At 40.5% G+C, this 20,384-nt stretch overlaps 1 protein-coding gene across 2 annotated transcripts in view; it reads right to left on the bottom strand.

The window, feature by feature from the left end:
• The window catches only part of MTERF3 (mitochondrial transcription termination factor 3), a 35,786-nt gene continuing 15,402 nt past the window's right edge, over nt 1–20,384 (bottom strand). For both annotated transcript variants that reach the window (XM_074944067.1, XM_074944068.1), the window contains exons 5-8: nt 18,216–18,363; nt 16,868–16,939; nt 8,710–8,871; nt 1–1,122 (exon numbers count right to left, since the gene is read on the bottom strand). In XM_074944067.1, the coding sequence (XP_074800168.1) occupies nt 928–1,122; nt 8,710–8,871; nt 16,868–16,939; nt 18,216–18,363 (577 nt within the window). In that variant the 3' untranslated portion in view covers nt 1–927. The remainder of the gene's footprint in view (nt 1,123–8,709; nt 8,872–16,867; nt 16,940–18,215; nt 18,364–20,384) is intronic.

The following is a 20,384-nucleotide window of genomic DNA, read 5'->3' as shown; positions in this document are numbered from 1 at the left end:
TAATTCTGTATTAATGAATGCAGCCAGTTTAGATCACTTCCATCTGAATATATTTATCTATTATTACATTTTCCAACATTACTATAACAAAGTTGTGGGGAACATAGTTGTTTTTCAGTTAACTCCGTATACACAACAGCACTTTCTCTCTTTCAGACAGCAAAAGGGAAGAGACAAAATGGATTGTAAAACTACACAGATTGACAAGTGAAGTATAAAAGTATTTCTATCTATTTTGTAAGTGGACTAAATTTTAACTTGCTATCCTTTAATGATTATGGTACTTTGATATCTTTAAAGAACAGATTTGCTTAGCTATCTAGCTACTGTTAGAGTAACCTCAGTGTCCACCTTAAGAAAGATGTATGCTCACTGGAAGGTGTTAAGAAGTCCCTTTGGTGTGAGAGCCACCATGTCAGAGCATGTATAGGTGGTGCAATAGAATTGAATCAACCACTAACCCTAGTAGTAAAGAATAATAATCTTGCTGCTCCAGCATTATCTGTCTCATTCAGAAAGTGCAACTGTGTCCATCCAAGCAAACTAAACAGAGGATCAGTTTTTCATCTTACAATATATTGAAACAAACTGTAGGTGAAAAAGTAGCAAAAAAATCAATTTTAACATGCTTTATAAGTTTATGTTCCTGGTTGGCTGCATTGCCAATCATGAATGAAAATTAGGATTTTATTTCAAGAGTTACGTCAATAATTATACATACATTTGCTTAACCCTTTTCCATTAAGAAATACATATTTTAAATCAATTTAAAATATATATATGCCTTTATCCTTACACATTGCAGTAATTTCATAAGCAATAACTTTTTAAACCAGTAAATAAGCAGTTAAGAGACAGAAGAGAGAGCAGTTTTTGTAAAATACATTTATTTCATAACATTCTCTCTCTTTTTACATGTGTTACTAATTAAAGTGTTTTTAAGAATTTTTCAAAGTCCTTTACTGAGGCCTTGGCAACCTCTGTACAAAACACCTCATCGGGCATGGATACTAGCTTGTCCAGAGAGATGTAGCTGGGCTGTGCTGGGTCATACTGTGCTCTTCCCAAAAATGTAAGAAACATATGTCTTTCTTTGACTCGTAATAGCTTTGAATTGAAAACCTAGGAAACAAAAGAAAAGGCTGAGTTTTATAAGCTTCAGGCTCTATAAGAACATCTAAAACTAAAAGTTTTGCAACTAAAGTAAAAGTTCTGAATAAAACTGAAAATTTTGCATCTTCCCCCCTCCATTTTTCTAAACCATTCCTCATTAAGCATATGAACCAGATCCTATACTACACTTTTTTTTTTTTTTTTTTAAATAACACTGTTGGAATTAAACAAAGAATCAATAAGTGATGATAAATCTCTAGAAAGTAACTTCACACAGTGGATTCCATTTATTAGCAACTGCTTGGTTCCCAGCAAAAAGTTGTCATTATCTGGAAGTTGCCAATAAGCAGAAGGTAAGTTTGCAGAGCTGCAGCCAGGGAAGAAAGCATTGGGACGTGCCTTCCCTGCCTGCAGCACTGCAAGCCTGTCTGCAGCTGGTGCATGCAGGATGCAGCCCAGAGAGCGCTTGGAGAGGTACCATGCCTCCCCATGGACCCCCAGTGCCTTCACTCCCCATGGAAAACCCCGGCATTTGGACTGCAGCCTTCCCTGCCCTACCCACAACCTCCCTTCCCCGTCCGCAATGCCAGGACTCCTGCAGGGGCTTCCCCAGTGGGCAGGGATGCAAGCATCCCAGATGGCTAACTCCTATGAAGGCAGTGAGGCTGCCGCCAGGGAAGAAAGCTCTCTGATGTGCTAAGCCTGGGTCTCCAGTGCCAGGTCAGGACGCACCCTGGAGAGTGCAGGGAGAGGTGCCGCACTGCCCTAGGATTTCCTTCCCTGGCTGCAGCACTGCGAACATGCCTGTGGATGGGGCCCTTACTCCAATCAATAAAAAAAAGTAAGCAGCATGCCTATTTCCAATATCCAAATCCCATTAATATTAAAGGTAATGGGATGGAATCAGCTCCCATTAACCGAAAATTATTAACATCGGTCTGCTGTTAAGCAGCATCCCCTTTATATGCTAACCCATAAATCAATGGTACTCTCTAACCTGAAATACTGTGTTCAGTTCTAGTCAGTCACCTTATTTCAAAAAAGGATATAGCACAAATGGGGGTTCAGAGATAAGCAACAAGAATGATTGGAGGCAAACAGAAGCTTCCATATGAAAAGAGATTCAGACTAGGATTGTATTTTAGAAAACAGACAAATAAGAGGGGATGAGGACATGATACAGTACAAAATAATGAATGGTAGAGTGGTGGTATATTCACCGTTCATAATGCAGAACCCACAGAATATGTGATGAAACTGATAAAAGAAAGTTTATATCATACAGTACACAATTAGCTTGTGGAACTCATTTTCACAAAACAACACTGAGGCCAAGCGGTCGATAGGATTCAAATAGGGATTGGGCATTTATATGGATAAGGTATCCAGAGATATAGCAGTATGGATTAAAACAAACTCAAGAGTTTTGAGAGGAATATAATTTCTCATGCTTCAGAGCATCACTCAACTTCTTTAAGGGGAGTTAAGAAGAATCTTTACCTGGGGGCAGATTATCCAGAACTGCTGACTGCAGGGCTTCTTCCATTTTCCTCTGAAGAGGCTGATATTGGTATGGTATTCTGACTCTGGCCACTCTTGGAGACAGGATACTGGACTAGACGGACCACTAGTCTGTTCTGGTATGGCAGTGCCTATGTTCCTGCCCCCAAAAAGCTTAACATCTAAATATGACATGGCAATAAGTGAGGATCAGAAACAGACAATAAGGGAATAAGATGGAAGAGTGTGACAATTAAGACTATTTTAATGGTTATGTTAATAAAATTGTCATCTTTTCTCCCCTCACTTCTTGTAAACAAGATGGCAGAATAGAGGGCAGAATTTTTTAGGAGAAATTTGAATGAGGCAAGGGAGGTGGCTTGGTGAAAGATTTGGGGAGGTTGTTCTCAGCTTAAGGGGTAGCATGAAAGAAGGAAATATGATGTGTCTGAGAGGAGAACACGATGCATCAAAGCTGATGATATTGGCAGAGTGAAGAGGGCAGAGAAGATACACAGAAACCAGGTCAGAGATGTATATTCTTCTTTCATATGGCACTGCAATGCTTTTTTATTATTGGATAAGTGAGGACATCAGTCTTCTGTTTGCATAGTAGCTTGGTCAGGTAATCACATTTTGCCGAAGAGAGGCCCATACACCGCTGCTGGCAGAGGGGATCCACTGAACTCGGCCGCTGCGGGTGGCAAGAGGGACCCCTGGAGCTCGTGGCTGCTGCGGGTGGCAGGGGGGACCCCGGCAGCTCCCAACTGCAGCAGGGGGGACCCTGGAGCTCCCTGGTTACCCATTTTGTCATGGGTATTTTTAGTAAAAGTCAAGGACAGGTCACAGGCTTCCATGAATTTTTCATTATTGTCCGTGACTTTTACTAAAAATATCCGTGACAAAAACTTAGCCTTAGTTATAATCCTAAGTAGCAGAGAGAATGGTGGCATCAATTGTTGTGGAAAAGAGGTAGGTGAGAGGGCTTGGTAAGGAAATTTGTGTGTTCGGTTTTGCATGAGGCTTGAAATGGTGATGATCCATTATCTAAAATGAGATGTTAGAGAGACAAAGATTAGACTCAGCTGCTGGAGACAGCTTATATTTGTGAATGTGGATAAAGGCAATAGTTAATAGTGAGTGCATGGGCCTCACCAAGGATAGAGCACAGGCAGAAAAGCTGATGGGTCAAAGAACTGAGCTTTCAGGCTCAGCCAGGCACAGACAAAAAGCCTTCTAAATGTATACAGAAAGAATAGCTAAACATGTAGTTAGGAGGAGAACCAAGAGGGATGGAGTCATGAACCTAAGGGATGACGTGAATAGTACTAAAGGCAGGAAGATGAATATGGAGATAGACACCAAGGCCACTGGACTTAGTGTTAGAGCAGTGGTTCTCAAGCTTTTATACTGGTGACCCCTTCCACACAGCAAGCCTCTGAGTGTGACCCCCCTTATAAATTAAAAACACTTTTTTACATTTAACACTATTATAAATGCTGGAGGTGAAGCGTGGTTTGGGAGTCGAGGCTGACAGCTCGTGACCCCCATGTAATAATCTCACGACCCCCTGAGGGGTCACGACCCCCAGTTTGAAAACCCCTGTGTTAGAGAATGCTGAGAGGGAAGGGTGGAGATACAAGCAGTGATGGGAGATCACATGAGATTTTTTCATTTTTCCTTGGGGAAAAAACTATCAAGATCCTGGATGGAGAGACAGAAGAGTCCTCCCCAACAATCTGTTAGCTGACCTTTTTGTTTGGTCTTGACTTCTTAAGATTAGCCATCCCATGGCTTTTAACTTCAAGATTTAGAATGTTAGACTCAGTGTCATGGCTACAATAATTTCATTCCTTCTGAAACTGCCCCTTGCAGTTTTAAATTGCACATGGTTTTCTTGTAAAAAGTTGCCATGTTCCACTCAGAGGTGACTTCATTTCAGCAGTGGGTAAAGTAAACCCAAAATATACTGTTTATTTTTAGGATGATAGTAAATGTAAGGTCTAAAATCATTTAAACAAGGCAGTAGAAAAAAAGTTAATCATCAGAACTCAACTATTTGTGCAATACACCTCAGTGAAGATTTTAAGAAGTCTAAGAACATAAGAAGGGCCATACTGGGTCAGACCAAAGGCCCATCCAGCCCAGTATCCTGTCTACCAACAGTGGCTAATGCCAGGTGCCCCAGAGGGAGCAAACCTAACAGGTAAAGATCAATGATCCCTCTCCTGCCATCCATCTCCACCCTCTGACAAACAGAGGTTAGGGACACCATTCCTTACCCATCCTGGCTAATAGCCATTAATGGACTTAGCCACCATTAATTTATCCTGTTCTCTTTTAAACCCTGTTATAGTCCTAGCCTTCACAACCTCCTCAGGCAAGGAGTTCCACAGGTTGACTATGCGCTGTGCGAAGAAGAATTTCCTTTTATTTGTTTTAAACCTGCTGCCCATTAATTTCATTTGGTGGCCCCTAGTTCTTATATTATGGGAACAAGTAAATAACTTTTCCTTATTCACTTTGTCCACACCACGCATGATTTTATATACCTCTATCATATCCACCCCTTAGTCTCCTCTTTTCCAAGCTGAAAAGTCCTAGCCTCTTTAATCTCTCCTCATATGGGACCCGTTCCAAACCCCTAATCATTTTAGTTGCCCTTTTCTGAACCTTTTCTAATGCCAGTATATCTTTTTTGAGATGAGGGGACCACATCTGTATGCAGTATTCAAGATGTGGGCGTACCATGGATTTATATAAGGGCAATAAGATATTCTCCATCTTATTCTCTATCCCTTTTTGAATGATTCCTAACATACCGTTTGCTTTTTTGACTGCTGCTGCACACTGCGTGGACGTCTTCAGAGAACTATCCATGACGACTCCAAGATCTTTCTCCTGATTTGTTGTAGCTAAATTAGCCCCCATCTTATTGTATGTATAGTTGGGGTTATTTTTTCCAATGTGCATTACTTCACATTTATCCCCATTCAATTTCATTTGCCATTTTGTTGCCCGATCACTTAGTTTTGTGAGATCTTTTTGAAGTTTTTCACAGTCTGCTTTGGTCTTAACTATCTTGAGCAGTTTATATCATCTGCAAACTTTGCCAACTCACTGTTTACTCCTTTCTCCAGATCATTTATGAATAAGTTGAATAGGATTGGTCCTAGGACTGACCGTTGGGGAACACCACTAGTTACGAATCTCCATTCTGAAAATTTACCATTTATTCCTACCCTTTGTTTCCTGTCTTTTAACCAGTTCTCAGTCCATGAAAGGATCTTCCCTCTTATGCTATGACAACTTAATTTACATAAGAGCCTTTGGTGAGGGACCTTGTCAAAGGCTTTTTGGAAATCTAAGTATGCTCTGTCCACTGGATCCCCCTTGTCCACATGTTTGTTGACCGCTTCAAAGAACTCTTGATTAGTAAGACATGATTTCCCTTTATAGAAACCATGTTGACTTTTGCCTAACAATTTACGTTCTTCTATGTGTCTGACAATTTTATTCTTTACTATTGTTTCAACTAATTTGCTCGGTACTGACATTAGACTTACTGGTCTGTAATTGCCAGGATCACCTCTAGAGCCTTAAATATTGGCGTTACATTAGCTATCTTCCAGTCATTGGGTTCAGAAACGGATTTAAAGAACAGGTTACAAACCATACTTAATAGTTCCGCAATTTCACATTTGAGTTCTTTCAGAACTCTTGGGTGAATGCCATCTGGTCCCAGTGACTTGTTACTGTTAAGATTCTCAATTAATTCCAAACCCTCCCCTAGTGACACTTCAAACTGTGACAATTCCTCAGATTTGTCACCTACAAAAGATTTGAGAATCTCCCTAACATCCTCAGTCATGAAGACTGAAGCAAAGAATTCATTTAGTTTCTCTGCAATCACTTTATCGTCTTTAAGTGCTCCTTTTGTATCTTGATCGTCCAGGGGCCCCACAGGTTGTTTAGCAGGCTTCCTGCTTCTGATGTACTTAAACATTTTGTTATTACCTTTTGAGTTTTTGGCTAGCTGTTCTTCAAACTCCTTTTTGGCTTTTCTTATTACATTTTTACACTTAAGTTGGCAGTGTTTATGCTCCTTTCTATTTACCTCACTAGGGTTTGACTTCCACTTTTTAAAAGATGCCTTTTTATCTCTCATTGCTTCTTTTACATGGTTGTTAAGCCACGGTGGCTCTTTTTTAGTTCTTTTACTGTGTTTTTTAATTTGGAGTTTTAAGTTGAGCCTCTAAAAAGTGTCCATGCAGCTTGCAGGGATTTCACTCTAGTCACTGTACCTTTTAATTTCTGTTTAACTAACCTCCTTATTTTTGCATAGTTCCCCTTTCTGAAATTAAATGCCACAGTGTTGGGCTGTTGAGGTGTTCTTCCAACCACAGGAATGTTATATGTTATTATATTAGGGTCACTATTTCCAAGCGCTCCTGTTATAGTTACCTCTTTGACCAGATCTTGCGCTCCACTCAGGACTAAATCGAGAGTTGCCTCTCCCCTTGTGGGTTCCTGTATCAGCTGCTCCAAGAAGCAGTCATTTAAAGTATTGAGAAATTTTGTCTCTACATTTCGTCCTGAGGTGACATGTACCCAGTCAATATGGGATAATTGAAATCCCCCACTATTATTGAGTTCTTTATTTTGATAGCCTCTCTAATCTCCCTTAGCATTTCATCGTCACTATCATTGTCCTGGTCAGGTGGTCGATAATAGATCCCTACTGTTATATTCTTATTAGAGCATGGAATTACTATCCACAGAGTTTCTGTGGAACATGAGGATTCATTTAAGATTTTTATTTCATTGGATTCTACATTTTCTTTCACATATAGTGCCACGCCTACCCCGGCACAACCTGTTCTGTCCTTCTGATATATTTTGTACCCCAGAATGATTGTGTCCCATTGATTGTCCTCACTCCACCAGGTTTGTGATGCCTATTATATCAATATCCTCCTTTAACACGAGGCACTCTAGTTCACCCTTTTTATTATTTAGACTTCTAGCATTTGTGTACAAGCACTTTAAAAACTTGTCACTGTGTATCTGTCTGCCCTTTTATGAAGTGTCAGATTCTTTTTTATGTGAATGTACTAAGAAGTACACTGATGTGTAAAGACATTTTGTTGCTTGCCATATATATTCTAAAGGCAATACATGAAATTACATTCAAGCTATTTAATGATATTAAACTTCTGCCAGCTAAAATACTTAACTTAGAAACAGTGTAAATCTGAAAGAAGTCATTGCGAGAACTGCATTTTTAGAACTAGTTAAATACCTGATGAAGAAAGTTTGGATTTTTTGGATTAGATTTTCCAATAATTTAGAATGAACTTTCTCCAGTGTCCTTCCTATTTCCCCCCTCAACTGACATGAAAACCTTAGGTCCAGTGGTACTCAGCCCTCAGTGGTTCAGGAGTCAAATTAGCAATCAACATTACCCAAAAGAGCCACAGTAGTGTGAATTCATTGTTTCATTTACTATTTTTATAGGTATATATTATTCTCACAGCAAATTACCAAGTATTCTACAATTGGTTAATAATATAGTAAAAGCATCCTGATTGGTTAATAATTAAATCAGTGTTTTAGTATCATGTGCTGCAAAGAGCCGCAGGGGAGACATTAAAGAACCACTTGCAGCTCCCGAGCGTCAGTGTGAGTATCTGAGGTGCAGATGATGAAGGCTCCAACAACAGTGTTCGATGTAGCAGGCACTTATCTATATTGTAAATCAGCCAGTAGAGATCACCACTGCCATAACCATAGAAAACATGATTATTATGTTCACTGGACCAAGGAAGAAAAAAAGTACTAAATGCGCTCCCAAATTTAAATCTTTAGCACAGCTACCTGTTGCTCCACTGAACTAGTCATGAGTGAATTACTGATAAAAATTGTTCTAATTTAAGCCAAGCCCCAAACTACTTTTTGCTGCCAGAGATCACTTGAAGAATCCATGTGGATTTTGGCGATTGTATAATTTTGCCCTCAGTGCTGGCCCAGTGAAGGAAATAAACTCCTTGTTTTGACGGCAATTACACTTTAACCCACAATTCTTAAATCTCTTACTTGAGGGAAGTTAGTAAGGATGTGGTGGGGAATGCCCATTACATTGTGCAGGTAGTCAAAAGTCTCTGTAAGCTTCTTTTTGTTTGCAGTTAAAATCTTGGGGATTTTAGATACAATATGCTGAATTTCATTACGCCGAAAACCAAGTTCAACCTGGCACACCTGAAAAAAGAAATAATAAATCAGCTACGATAATTTGATTTTTAACAACACATCACTGAAACCGATTATATTTTTTTAAAATAAGTTATCCATACTACTAAGATATTCTAATCACTGATCATCTAGCTGTGGGTCTCTAAACGATAGCTTCCACCATGTTCAGACTGTAAACTGCTTTGGGACAGAAACTGAGTTGCTTTATATTATAGACCACCATGAACACTGATGGTGTTCAACAAACAAGGATATAAACACACGTGATCTGGTAGGTTGCTGAATAAGAAAACTTTTGCACTTTCATACTACAGCACAATCAAACTGAGGATCTCAAAGCACTTTACAAACATAAATAAGTTTAATCTTAACTCATGTCAGGTAGGAGAGTTATTATCCCCATTTCACAGATGAGGAAACTAAGCACAGAGATCAAAAGATTTGCCCAAGGTCACACAATAAGTCTGTTGTAGAGCCAAGTGAATATCCCAAGTGATTTAACTGTATTCATACTTACATTCTCAGGGGTTTTTAAATTGTATTAACTATGTCTGCCATCCCAGGCCTATGACCCACAATTTCATTAACAGGCATCCTTTTATGCCTCCTCTTCCATCCGGATTAGTGGTTGATGACACAAGGGACAACAAACCAAAGGAAACACAAGAAACAATATTTCTTCTGATAGCCTGAGAAGGTTATTGGTTGGGTGATAAGAGGTGAATGAAAATAGAGGGAAATGGTCAGACTTACCTCCAGAAATACTATCCCTGCACAATATAACTACCTCCACTTGCCCAGAAGCAGAATTCCCAAGGCCGGGTCTACCCTACAGACTTATATTGGTATAACTACATTGCTCAGATGAATGGATTTTTTTGTTTATCCACACTCTGAGCAATGTAGTTATACCAACCTCTCTTTCATATTCTTGGATGGAGATTATCTGGGCCCCCTGATTTAGTCCCAATAAACTGTTTGTGTTTGACTTCCACCTCAGATGCAGTAATTTCTACATCCATATCCTCGTTTCCATTAGCCACCCTGCCACTGCCTCTAAGATCTTCATTAGCCTTATTAAAAACAAAGGCAAAGTATTTGATTTGGTGTTGGGCCATACCTAGATTATTTTTAATCCCCCCCCCACCCCAGTGTTTAGCAGTCCCACTTTTTTCCTTTTAATTTTATTTATATGGCTATAAAACCTTTTATTATTGGTTAGAATTCCCTTTGGAAGGTCCGACTCTGCTTGGTTTTTGGCAGTTCTCACTTTATCCCTACACTTTCTGGCCTCCAAGAGGTAGCTTTCCTTGCTGATCCATCCCATCTTCCATTCCTTGTAGGCTTTCTGCTTTCTTTTAATCACCTGTTTGAGATGCTTGCTCATGCAAGTTGGTCTGCAACCCTTCCCTATGAATATTTGCCCCTTGCTTGAGATGCAGGCTTCACACAGTTTCTGCAACTTTGACGTAAAGTAATTCCAAGCCTCCTCCACATTCAGATCCTGGAGACCTTTGGTGCAGTCCACTTCCCGAACTAATTCCCTTAATTTTTTAAGGTTAGCCCTTCTGAAATAAAGGACCCTAGTTACAGGATATGTTTATTTATCTTTCTATTTAGTTTCAACTGAATTAACTTATGATCACTAGAAGCAAGGTTGTCTCCTACAATCAGATCTTCTAGGAGGTCCTCACTACTCACCAATACCAAATCTGAAATGGCATCACCTCTTGTTGGTTCAGAGACTATTTTGTGAAGAAATCTGTCAGCTATCACATTCAAGAAAATCTGGATCCTACTATTGTTAGTAGGACGTGTCCTCCAATCTATATTTGGAAAGTTAAAGTCTCCCATAATCACGCAATTCCCAGTAGTATTTATTTCATTAAAAACATTCAAGAGGTCTCTACCATATCCAAATTGGATCCTGGGGCTCAGTAGCATACCCCAAGCACAAGCCCAGGGGGATCCTCTAGTAGCTTTTTTCCCAAAAGTGATTTTCGCACTAACAGACTCTGGGTATGTCTATACTTGCAGAGTTTTTGCGCTGTAAGTTTCACCGGTAATAGGGAACCAGTGAAAGTAAAGTATTGGTTTGAGTACTCATTTAATTCTTCAGGTGTCAAAGTGTGTTTACGTTAGCAGCACTTCCATCACGGAGGACAGCAGCGCTCTAGGGCAGCTATCCCACAGTGCAGCTCTCTCCAGTTTGACATGGGTCTTGTTGGAAAGGGGGGGGGATGATCGCGGGGCATCCTGGGTCCCTGCACAGCCTCCTCTCCCCGAACACTGATAAGCTCCAGTAGCTCAGCATTGCTCCAAGCAGGGGATCACTTGCTCTGTGGACCAGGCATTGTCACCTGGCCAGATAAGTGTGCACTTGCCAAGAAAACAGGAAGGGGAGTTTCAAAGTTCCCAGGGCTTTACTGGGGGAGGGATGGATGTCTGTTTACCTGGCATCAGAGCAGCAGAGCTGCTGGCCAGAGTGGTCACCTAGGCACTGAGAGATCTCCTCCAGGGACGAACTTGTCTTCACTTGCACATCACCGCAGAAGCATCACTGGTAAGAGCTGTACGCCTCTCATGGAGGTGGTTTTCTTTTTGCGGTGAAACTTTGGAGTTTCACTGCAAAAAGTCATTAGCAAGTGTCGACGCTCCCATGGGGAGCAAAAAAGGGACTTTTTCCCGCTTTAAATGGCAAGGGTAGATATGCCCTCTGTCTTATCCATTCCCTCACTTCTAATTTCTTTACAGTAAATCTCATTAATATACAATGCTACTCCACCATCTTTGTCTTTATTTCTCTTTCCTGAACAGCACATACCCTTCAATACCAGTACTCCAGTCATGACAACTATTCCACATGTTTATGTTATTCCTATATATCTGGTTTCACTTCCTGCTCTAATAGTTCTAGTTCCTCCATTTTGTTACCCAGGCTCCTGGCATTGCTGTATAAACATCTTAATTGTTGCTGCTTAGCTTCACTGACATTCCTTATCCAATTGGGTACATTCAATCTATTGCCAGTATTGCCTACCTGACTGGTAGCTTCATTGGTATTGGCACTATTTTTCCTTTTAATGTCCATTCTCCTACCCACTGCTGTTCCTTTATCCATTGTTTTATCCTTTCTTGATTTTCCTCCTTTTCAATGTTAAAATCAGCTGTGGAAATTACATGAGCATACCCCAACCATCTCCCCTGAGTTTCTAGTTTAAAGCTCTTTTAAATCAGTTTTGCCACATCCATCCCAGAAGTCTATTGCCCTCACTACTCAGGTGGAGTCCACCCCATGAGAACTGTCCTCTGTCCATGAATGCCTCCCAATGGTCAAACATCCCAAAGCCCTCATATTACCACTGCCTGAGCCATCTGTTGATCATTGTAATTTTGTCTCATCTTCATTCTCCTCTAGGGACAAATAGAATCTCACTGAAGATAACCTGAGCCTCTATTTCTTAAGCATCTTCCCCAGCCTGGCATAATCTCCCTTGATATGTTCCAGCAAGAATCTAGCTGTATCATTTGTTCCCACATGAAGGACAATCAGTGGATCCTTTCCTGCTCCCATTAGGATCCTCTTCAGTCTTAGATCCACATCCCATATCTTATCTCTCGGCAGACAGCACACCTTTCTGTTCTCTGGATCAGCTCTGGTGACAGGCCTGGGTCTTGGGACTCCCTACTAAGAAAACGATCACATAGACCTGCATTTTCCTGGTGATGGAGTGATTCTCCAGCCTTCCTCCTGTTCTTTTTGGTGCAAGTCCTCTTGTCTTTTATTCTCCCTTACAATCTTCTGCAAGTCATCTTGTATCCTCCTGGGGCTCTGAACTCTGGGTATCTCCATTGACTCTTCCCCTCTTCTTATAGGACTAGCCACTCTTCTCTTCTTCCTTGACCTCCCACTTTCAGTTACTGCCTGCCATGCCCCTTTTTCATTCACCAACTCAGCAAATCTGTTTGAGCTCTATTTCTTCTTCATTAGCTGGTCTTTTCCTTTACCTGGTTCTTGTAGGCAATGCTTCCTCTGGCCACTTTTCTCACCCAGCAATCTCTCCTCACAGTTCTTCAGTCCAGCTTGCATCTGCAAGTCTTGACATTTCCCTTCAGCCTCCTCTTGCCTTCCCTCCATCATCTGCTCGAATCCCCTTCAAAACTCAACCATAGTTTCCACCTGCATCTCCAAACTTCAGATCTTCTCTTCCATCAGCTCTATCAGGCGGCACTTCATACAAAGAAAGTTCTTTTCAGGTATCCGCTCCAGGATCGCGTTCATCCTGCAGCTTCCACATCCAGTCGTCTTCATTGTCTCCTCCATTGCTTCGGTGACTACCACTGCTCCCTCTGTATCTGTCACAGCCTTCCCACCTAATATCCTGCCAATCTGACTGGGGGGAAAGCGGGAGGGAGTGGTGTCACCTTCCTCTGCAGCATGGGACACAGGTCACTTGCAAGTTTAAAACTAGTGTAAATGGTGGCTTCTCTGTAACTTGAAGTCTTTAAATAATAATTTGAGGACTTAAGTAATTCAGCCAGAGGTTAGGGGTCTATTAGAGAAATGGGCGGGTGAGGTTCTGTGGCCTGCAACGTGCAGGAGGTCAGACTAGATTATCATGATGGTCCCTTCTGACCTTAAAGTCTAGGATTACCCCCCACACCCCCACCCATGTGGGCAGCACTATATCGACGGGAGAAGCTACTATCTCTCAGGGACGTGGATTAATTATACCGATGGGAGAAACTTTCCAGTCAACACAGTAGCATCTTCGCTAAAGTGCTATAGCGGTGCAGCTGAGCCGCTGTAGCACTGTAGCCAAGCCCTTACTGAGGAAGCATCTTAAGAAGTGGGGGTGTTCTCATGAAAAACTGGATGCGCCTCATTCCTGTGAAGCCAGCCAGCTCTGTAACAGAACTTTTTTGGGGGGAAAAACTACTTTATTAAACAGGAAAGGTAACTACTACTAAGCGCAGACCAAGAGTTGCTTTTATGATTTTGTCTTGTATTGTGTGTTATACGGGAGTGGAGATTTAAGGTAAAACTAGTAAATTGGGATACACTGCTTCTTTTGGGGCAGAGGACCTGGCATTTCTGTGATTAACTAGTGTCATGGGCTGGATACCACAGGGGAACACTTCAGACTGTGGGACTCAGATGCACCAAACCTGCAAGGCAAAGACAAGGCTAGTATAGCCCAGAGGAGAGTACCTGAGTTGCTGAAAGACTGGTAGCGTTAAGGAGCTGATACCCAGCTAGTCACAGACAAGACACCATCATTGCATAGGCAGGGTGACTCTCAGTCCCGGGTGCCCAGAGAACCATCAGTCCATCTAACAACTGTCTGATAGTAACAACTCTTGTCCACTACCAACCTAGGCTGGATTTGAACTACTGATCTAAAGTTTCATAGATTCTAAAGCCAGAAGGGACCTCTGTGATCCTCTAGTTTGAACTTCTGTATAACACAGAACTTCCCCAAAATAATTCCCAGAATCTCTCTCTTAGAAAAACATCCCATCTTGATTTAAAAATGGTCAGTGATGGAAAATCCACCACAACTCTTGCTAAATTGTTCCAATGGTTAATTACTATCACCATTAAAAAGGTATACCTTATTTCCAGTCTGAATTTGTCTAGCTTCAGCTTCCAGCCACTGGATTGTGTTATACCTGTGACGTTGCACCCCACAAGACTTTATGGAAATATGCTTATGAACGTATATATGACATAACTGGAATATGTTTTATGCTACATATGCCATGTAACATGTATGTAAAGGATATGATTTACTGAATATATTCATCCTATTTGTATGCATGTGTCATTGTTGTATTCGAAGTTATGAATATTGGCTGTGTACTTGTTTGATTTTAAATAGCCTTAGTAAGGCATTTGGTCAGCTTCTTTAGAAAGGAATTTGCAAGTTAAGTGCCCAATCAAGAAGCACTTAACAGACAATGGATCTTGGAAGGCTCCAATTCACATCAGAAGTCTACATGAGGACGTTCAAGGTAGCATGTGAACCACGGCTGCTATCTGTAAATTCTGAGTCATACATGGACATGTGACTTGCCCATGTGACTCCAAAACTCCATCTTGTAGCTGGAATTCTACGGGGGGGGGAGGGAGGGGTCTCCACCCACAAGAGAAAGTCTATTTAAGCCCGTGGGAGACCCCTCCACTTGGTTTTCAGCTGGCTCAAGAGATCACCTCTCCATCCCCAGGGATGCCTGAAAGAAACTGGAACAAAGGACAGTAACTACAGACGGTGTGAGTGATTGCTGGACCCAGAGTAGAAGGAGATTAGTCTGTAAAAGGAAGCTTACTGGAACTCCACTGAGGGTGAGGTTTTATCTGTATTCCGTTTTCTTACTGTATTAGATATAGACTTACGTGTTCTATTTTGCTTGGTAATTCACTTTGTTCTGTCCGTTATGACTTGGAACCACTTAAATCCTACTTTCTGTATTTAATGAAATCACTTTTTTCTTACAAATTAACCCAGATTATGCATTAATACCGGGGGGGGGGGGGGGGGAACAGCTGTGCGTATCTTTCTGTCAGTGTTACAGAGGGCGAACAATTTGTGAGTTTACCCTGTATAAGCTTTATACAGAGTAAAATGGATTTATTTGGGGTTTGGACCCCATTGGGAGTTGGGCATCTGAGTGTCAAAGACAGGAACGCTTCTTAAGCTGCTTTCAGTTTAAGTCTACAGCTGTTAGGGGGACGTGGTTCAGACCTGGTCTGGGATTGCAGCAGGCTAGCGGGTCTGGCTCAAACCAGGCAGGGCACTGAAGTCCCAAGCTGCCAGGGCAAGAAAGCAAGGGCAGAAGTAGTCTTGGCACATCAGTTGGCAGCCCCCAGGGGCTTTCTGTGATCCAACCCATCACAATACCTCTCTCTGTTAGACTGAAGAGCCCATTATTAAATATTTGCTCCACATATAGGTACTTATAGACTGTAATCAAGTCTGCAAGATTAAAGACTATCTTACTTGCAGTCCCTGAATTATCTAGCCTTCAGGGGACTTATTTCCACAGTATTACTAGATTTAATTAGTGACTAATGAGAACTGTTTCTTCCCATCCACAAAGGTAAGGACAGCAACACTATGTATTTCATTAGACAGACAGACAGACAAACTTGGGCTTTTCAAAAACATTCATTGCGACACTTTACTTGCACAGATAGGGGATTCAAAGTTCATTAAAAAGAAAGTGCTATTAATTGAAACAATCTGCTCCTTTCCAAACCTCCTCCCTCACCACACCCTTCCAGACTGACACTCCTGACCACTGGAAATCTGCCAGAGCAGCTATTCCATCTGAAAACAATAGATTTTTATTCATTTATGGATTATATGGTAATAGGATTTCTCAAATTGAGTTACTGCACATCATGCTGTTGGCCTAGCTGGTGTGACAGCACAATAATTAAAGCAATACACAACTTACATTTTCAAAGGGGAAAGAAGTCCTTATGGAATTGCAAGTTATTTATCCAACAATTGTTAATAATGACCATCTGCTATCAGACAATAGGTGTCAAATCCACTTTTTGGCAGCTCAGCTTCCTACCAAGAGAAGATAATCAGCTGCATATTTCTTGCTCCTAAATCCTCAGGGATAATTACTATATTTTTTGCCAGCTTGGGTTAAGAAAAGATAGCAGCCCAATCATTCACTGTTTACTCAGAAAACGATACCCGCTGATGTCAACAGGACTTTTAACTGAGTAAATTACGCCCAAAAAATCCTCTAAATCCAAAATTAAAAAAAAAAAAAAAAAACAAAGTGCTCTGGAGCATGTGTGCTCTGAAACCTGAATGTTAAACACCAAAACAGATTTACCAGAAAGATCCTTAAAGTTGTTTTATATGTACATATAAATACATTACCTCCTGCATGGAATTTACGTCTAAGGAATTTTAAATCTGTATTTTTAATTAGCATAGTTATATAGTATATTGACTTCTGAGATGGTTTTTAAGCTTACCTGCCAATTTTCTTTTATAGGCTCAAGACTGCCAGTCAGTAGCCTTGGAAGACGAACTACTAAATCCCGGGTCTGTAATTTAAAAATGGGAAAGATTACTGTTACTGAAACCACAACTGTTAGAAATCCATCCATGTAAATCAGATACATATTTTACATTCACAAATGTTTTGTTGGATTTTTACACACATGCTCCTGAATTTCAGTTCTAGTCTGAGGAAATTAATTCTTTCATTTGAAAATTCATTATGATATCTCCAGCACCAGGATTAGAGAGTCTGAAGAGAAAGGAAAAAATAAGAGGAAAAGGTACCAATAAATAGCTGGAGTCAAATTTCACCATTTGGAAAAAGATGGGATTGAAAGGTATGGCAAAACAGCAGGAAGATGGGATTAAAACAGGCCTACCGACAAAGGCATTTTGAACTCCATATCCTTTGACAGTTCTTAAGAGTTGTTCTTTTGTTAAGACAGCCAATCAGTTTTGAGACATTAAGGTTCTGGTAGCTGTATGGACTTTATCTCCTGGTACACTTTTTATTTCTCCACCATGGTCTCCTAAAGACTTTTAGCAGCATATCCTCTTTCTATGCTATTATCATGAGACTGAAATAAGAATTTAACCACCAATCAGAGACACGTGTGACACATATCATCATGGTTTTGTACTATTTGGATTTTCTTCCCCTTCCCACCACTCTCAAGGCTCTATTCCAGTTATCTTTCTAGCCAAAGAGCAGAGGACACCCTTTGGAGGCTGATCATTCAACAGCTACTCCTTAATTAAGTAATTAACTCAACTCCTACATGCTTCAGAAGACTGAATGGACTGCTAATGCCTTAAAGACCATAAAGCAAGGAACCATACATCTAATCTGATCTCCTGTGCAACCATGCAGAGTACATCCAATAGGTTTCTGGCTAAGTACAGTGTTACGAGTTTATGCTAGTATGGTATTTGTATACTATATGATGTACTTAAGGCCCTCATTATATTGCAGCGTTTAGAAAATGATGAAGTCAGTTGTCTTTCTTGTTTTATTTATTATTTTAGCAGTAGGATCGATCCTCAGATGCTGCATCAGATGATAAAGCTGTATACACATTTGACACTGTTCACAGATGTACTGCCTTCAGAGGCAGTATTTTGGGATCCTTAGTGTTAAAGATTCATGCTACCTACCTGGGGGAGTTAAAGTCATGTCTTTCGGCAACAGCATGAGAGTGACAATCAATAACCTTGCACGTACACTATAAGTATTTTGAGGTTATCTGTGGGCACCTATATTTCAAGTCTAGCCTACTTTCACTAACAAAATACATAAGTATGTAGGGGTATATTATTTACCTTTTGCACACTTAGTCCAAGTTCTTTTTGGAAGAAACCCAATCTATTATCCAATCTTTCCACTGAAAAAGACAGTAAAAACGGAGCTCTCGAGACCATCCGTGCAACTGCTTCCTTACCAAATTTTTTTGATTTTAGGTAAGCCACTCTAGGAAAGAGCAAGGAAATCAGTGATGAACATTTATTGCCTCAATTTATTCATCTAGTTGCTCAAATTCCTCAGTGATATCTTACATGTTTTACAGATGTTTTAATATTAACATACAACCCTGCCAGAAATAATTAGGGGGGGAAAGTCTGCAGTTATCATAAAAACAAAATACCATCCCTTCCAATTAACTACAAGCAAAATACGAGAGAGCAAAATGTCAATACTGAAGACAGATTTTAATTCTTTCCAGCTGTACTTAAAATACAGGTTAAAATAGTTATCTGCTTAAGTAGCAGCCTGTCTCACCGATTAAGAACGCACTAATGCACATCAGGGCACGTGGCTATGACAATATACATTGCCTTTTGCTTATTTTAATGAAATACATTTTCATTGCTTTGGTCAAACTTAAGAAGGACCTCAATACCATTCTCCCTTGCACAGTCCTATTATGCCAATATCACAGAAGTAGAAATACCATACATTGCCATGTATGGTGAAACCTTCCACAAAAAAGTAAATTAAACACTTTTAGATCTGTAGAAGTTATTTTTGTTATAACAGATCTCTACTTTTGGTCACTGCCCCCAAGATTTAGTTATAAAACATCTGGTTGCCAGGACACAGAAAGAGTTTATCTACAGCCTTCAAAGCGGAGCAATGGGGGCAAAAAACCAACTGGCTTCAAGACTAAGCTTGATATATTTATGGAGGGGATGGTATGATGAGACTGCCTACAATGGCATGTAGCTGACCTGCAACTGCTAGTAGCAAATATCTCCATCATCTGGTGATGGGACATGAGATGGGGAGGGCTCTGCGTTACTACAGATAATTCTTTGCCAGCTGTCTTGCTGGGGGATCTTGCCCACATGCTCAAAAAGGTCGAACTGATCGCCATATTTGGGGTAGGGAAGGAATTTTCCCTATGACCAGATTGGCAAAGACCCTGGGGTGGCGGGGGAAGGGGCCTTTCACCTTCTTCTGCAGCATTGCCAATCTGACTTGAGTGGTGTCACCTTCTTCTGCAGCATGGGACACGGGTCACTTGCAGGTTTAAACTAGTTTAAATGGTGGAGTCTGTGTAACTTGAAGTTTTTAAATCATTATTTGAAAACTTCAGTAACTCAGCCAGAGGTTAGGGGGTCTATTATAGGAGTGAGTAGTTGAGGTTTTGTGGTCTGCAATGTGCAGGAGGTCAGACTAGATCATCATCATGATGGTCCCTTCTGACCTTAAAGTCTATGAGTAACATTTTTATGTTTAAGAGAGGTTTATTTCCTCTCTGTCTCCTGAAATTAGTGAAAATGGAGTTCTATTTAAAATACTATATGTAGGGCCCTACAAAATTCACAGTCCATTTCGGTCAATTTTAAAATTAGTCAATTTCACAGTTTTAGATGTTTACATCTGAAATTTCAGGGTGGTGTAACCCTGGGGGTCCCAACCCAAGTAACAAAGTGAAATTGACCTAATTCTTGTCAGTTTGTTTCCAATATGGTTCTAAAAAGAAACAATTTTCCTGTCACAATTTTGCTCTGCTGCACTTCTTCCACTCAAATTTGCTAGATACTGTACTCTATTCCTTGCAATGAAACCTAGAATTCTGCAGAAACTGATGGCAGAGGTCTTCATTTTCAGAGGAAGTCTCCTATTTACCCCAATGAATGGATTGTTCAAGACCCGTTTAAATATATCATATACTCAGAATTGCCAATCCCAAACATTCTAAAAAAAACCACAATATGGTTTTTAAAATTTCACAATGTAAGTCAAAGGATTGTGGAGTACTTTTTCTTTGCTTTCTCTTTGGTGAGTCATTAGGTTTTATGGTTTCAAGCTTTTCTACAAAACCATGAGAGCCAGAAACTTACTTTAAACAAAAAAAAAAATTAAAAAAGTACAGCTGACATTTTCATGTGGTCACCTGACACTAAGAGCTGGGACTTTTAAGGCAGACACGAACAAGACTCACGATAATCCTGTGAGAATTGGCAACCCTGTCAGATCAGCAGTTG

This window comes from Natator depressus, chromosome 2 (genome assembly GCF_965152275.1).
Source record: "Natator depressus isolate rNatDep1 chromosome 2, rNatDep2.hap1, whole genome shotgun sequence".
Lineage (NCBI taxonomy): Eukaryota > Metazoa > Chordata > Testudines > Cheloniidae > Natator > Natator depressus.
The sequence above is the reverse complement of the archived record's forward strand: the minus strand, read 5'-3'. Positions and strand labels throughout refer to the sequence as shown.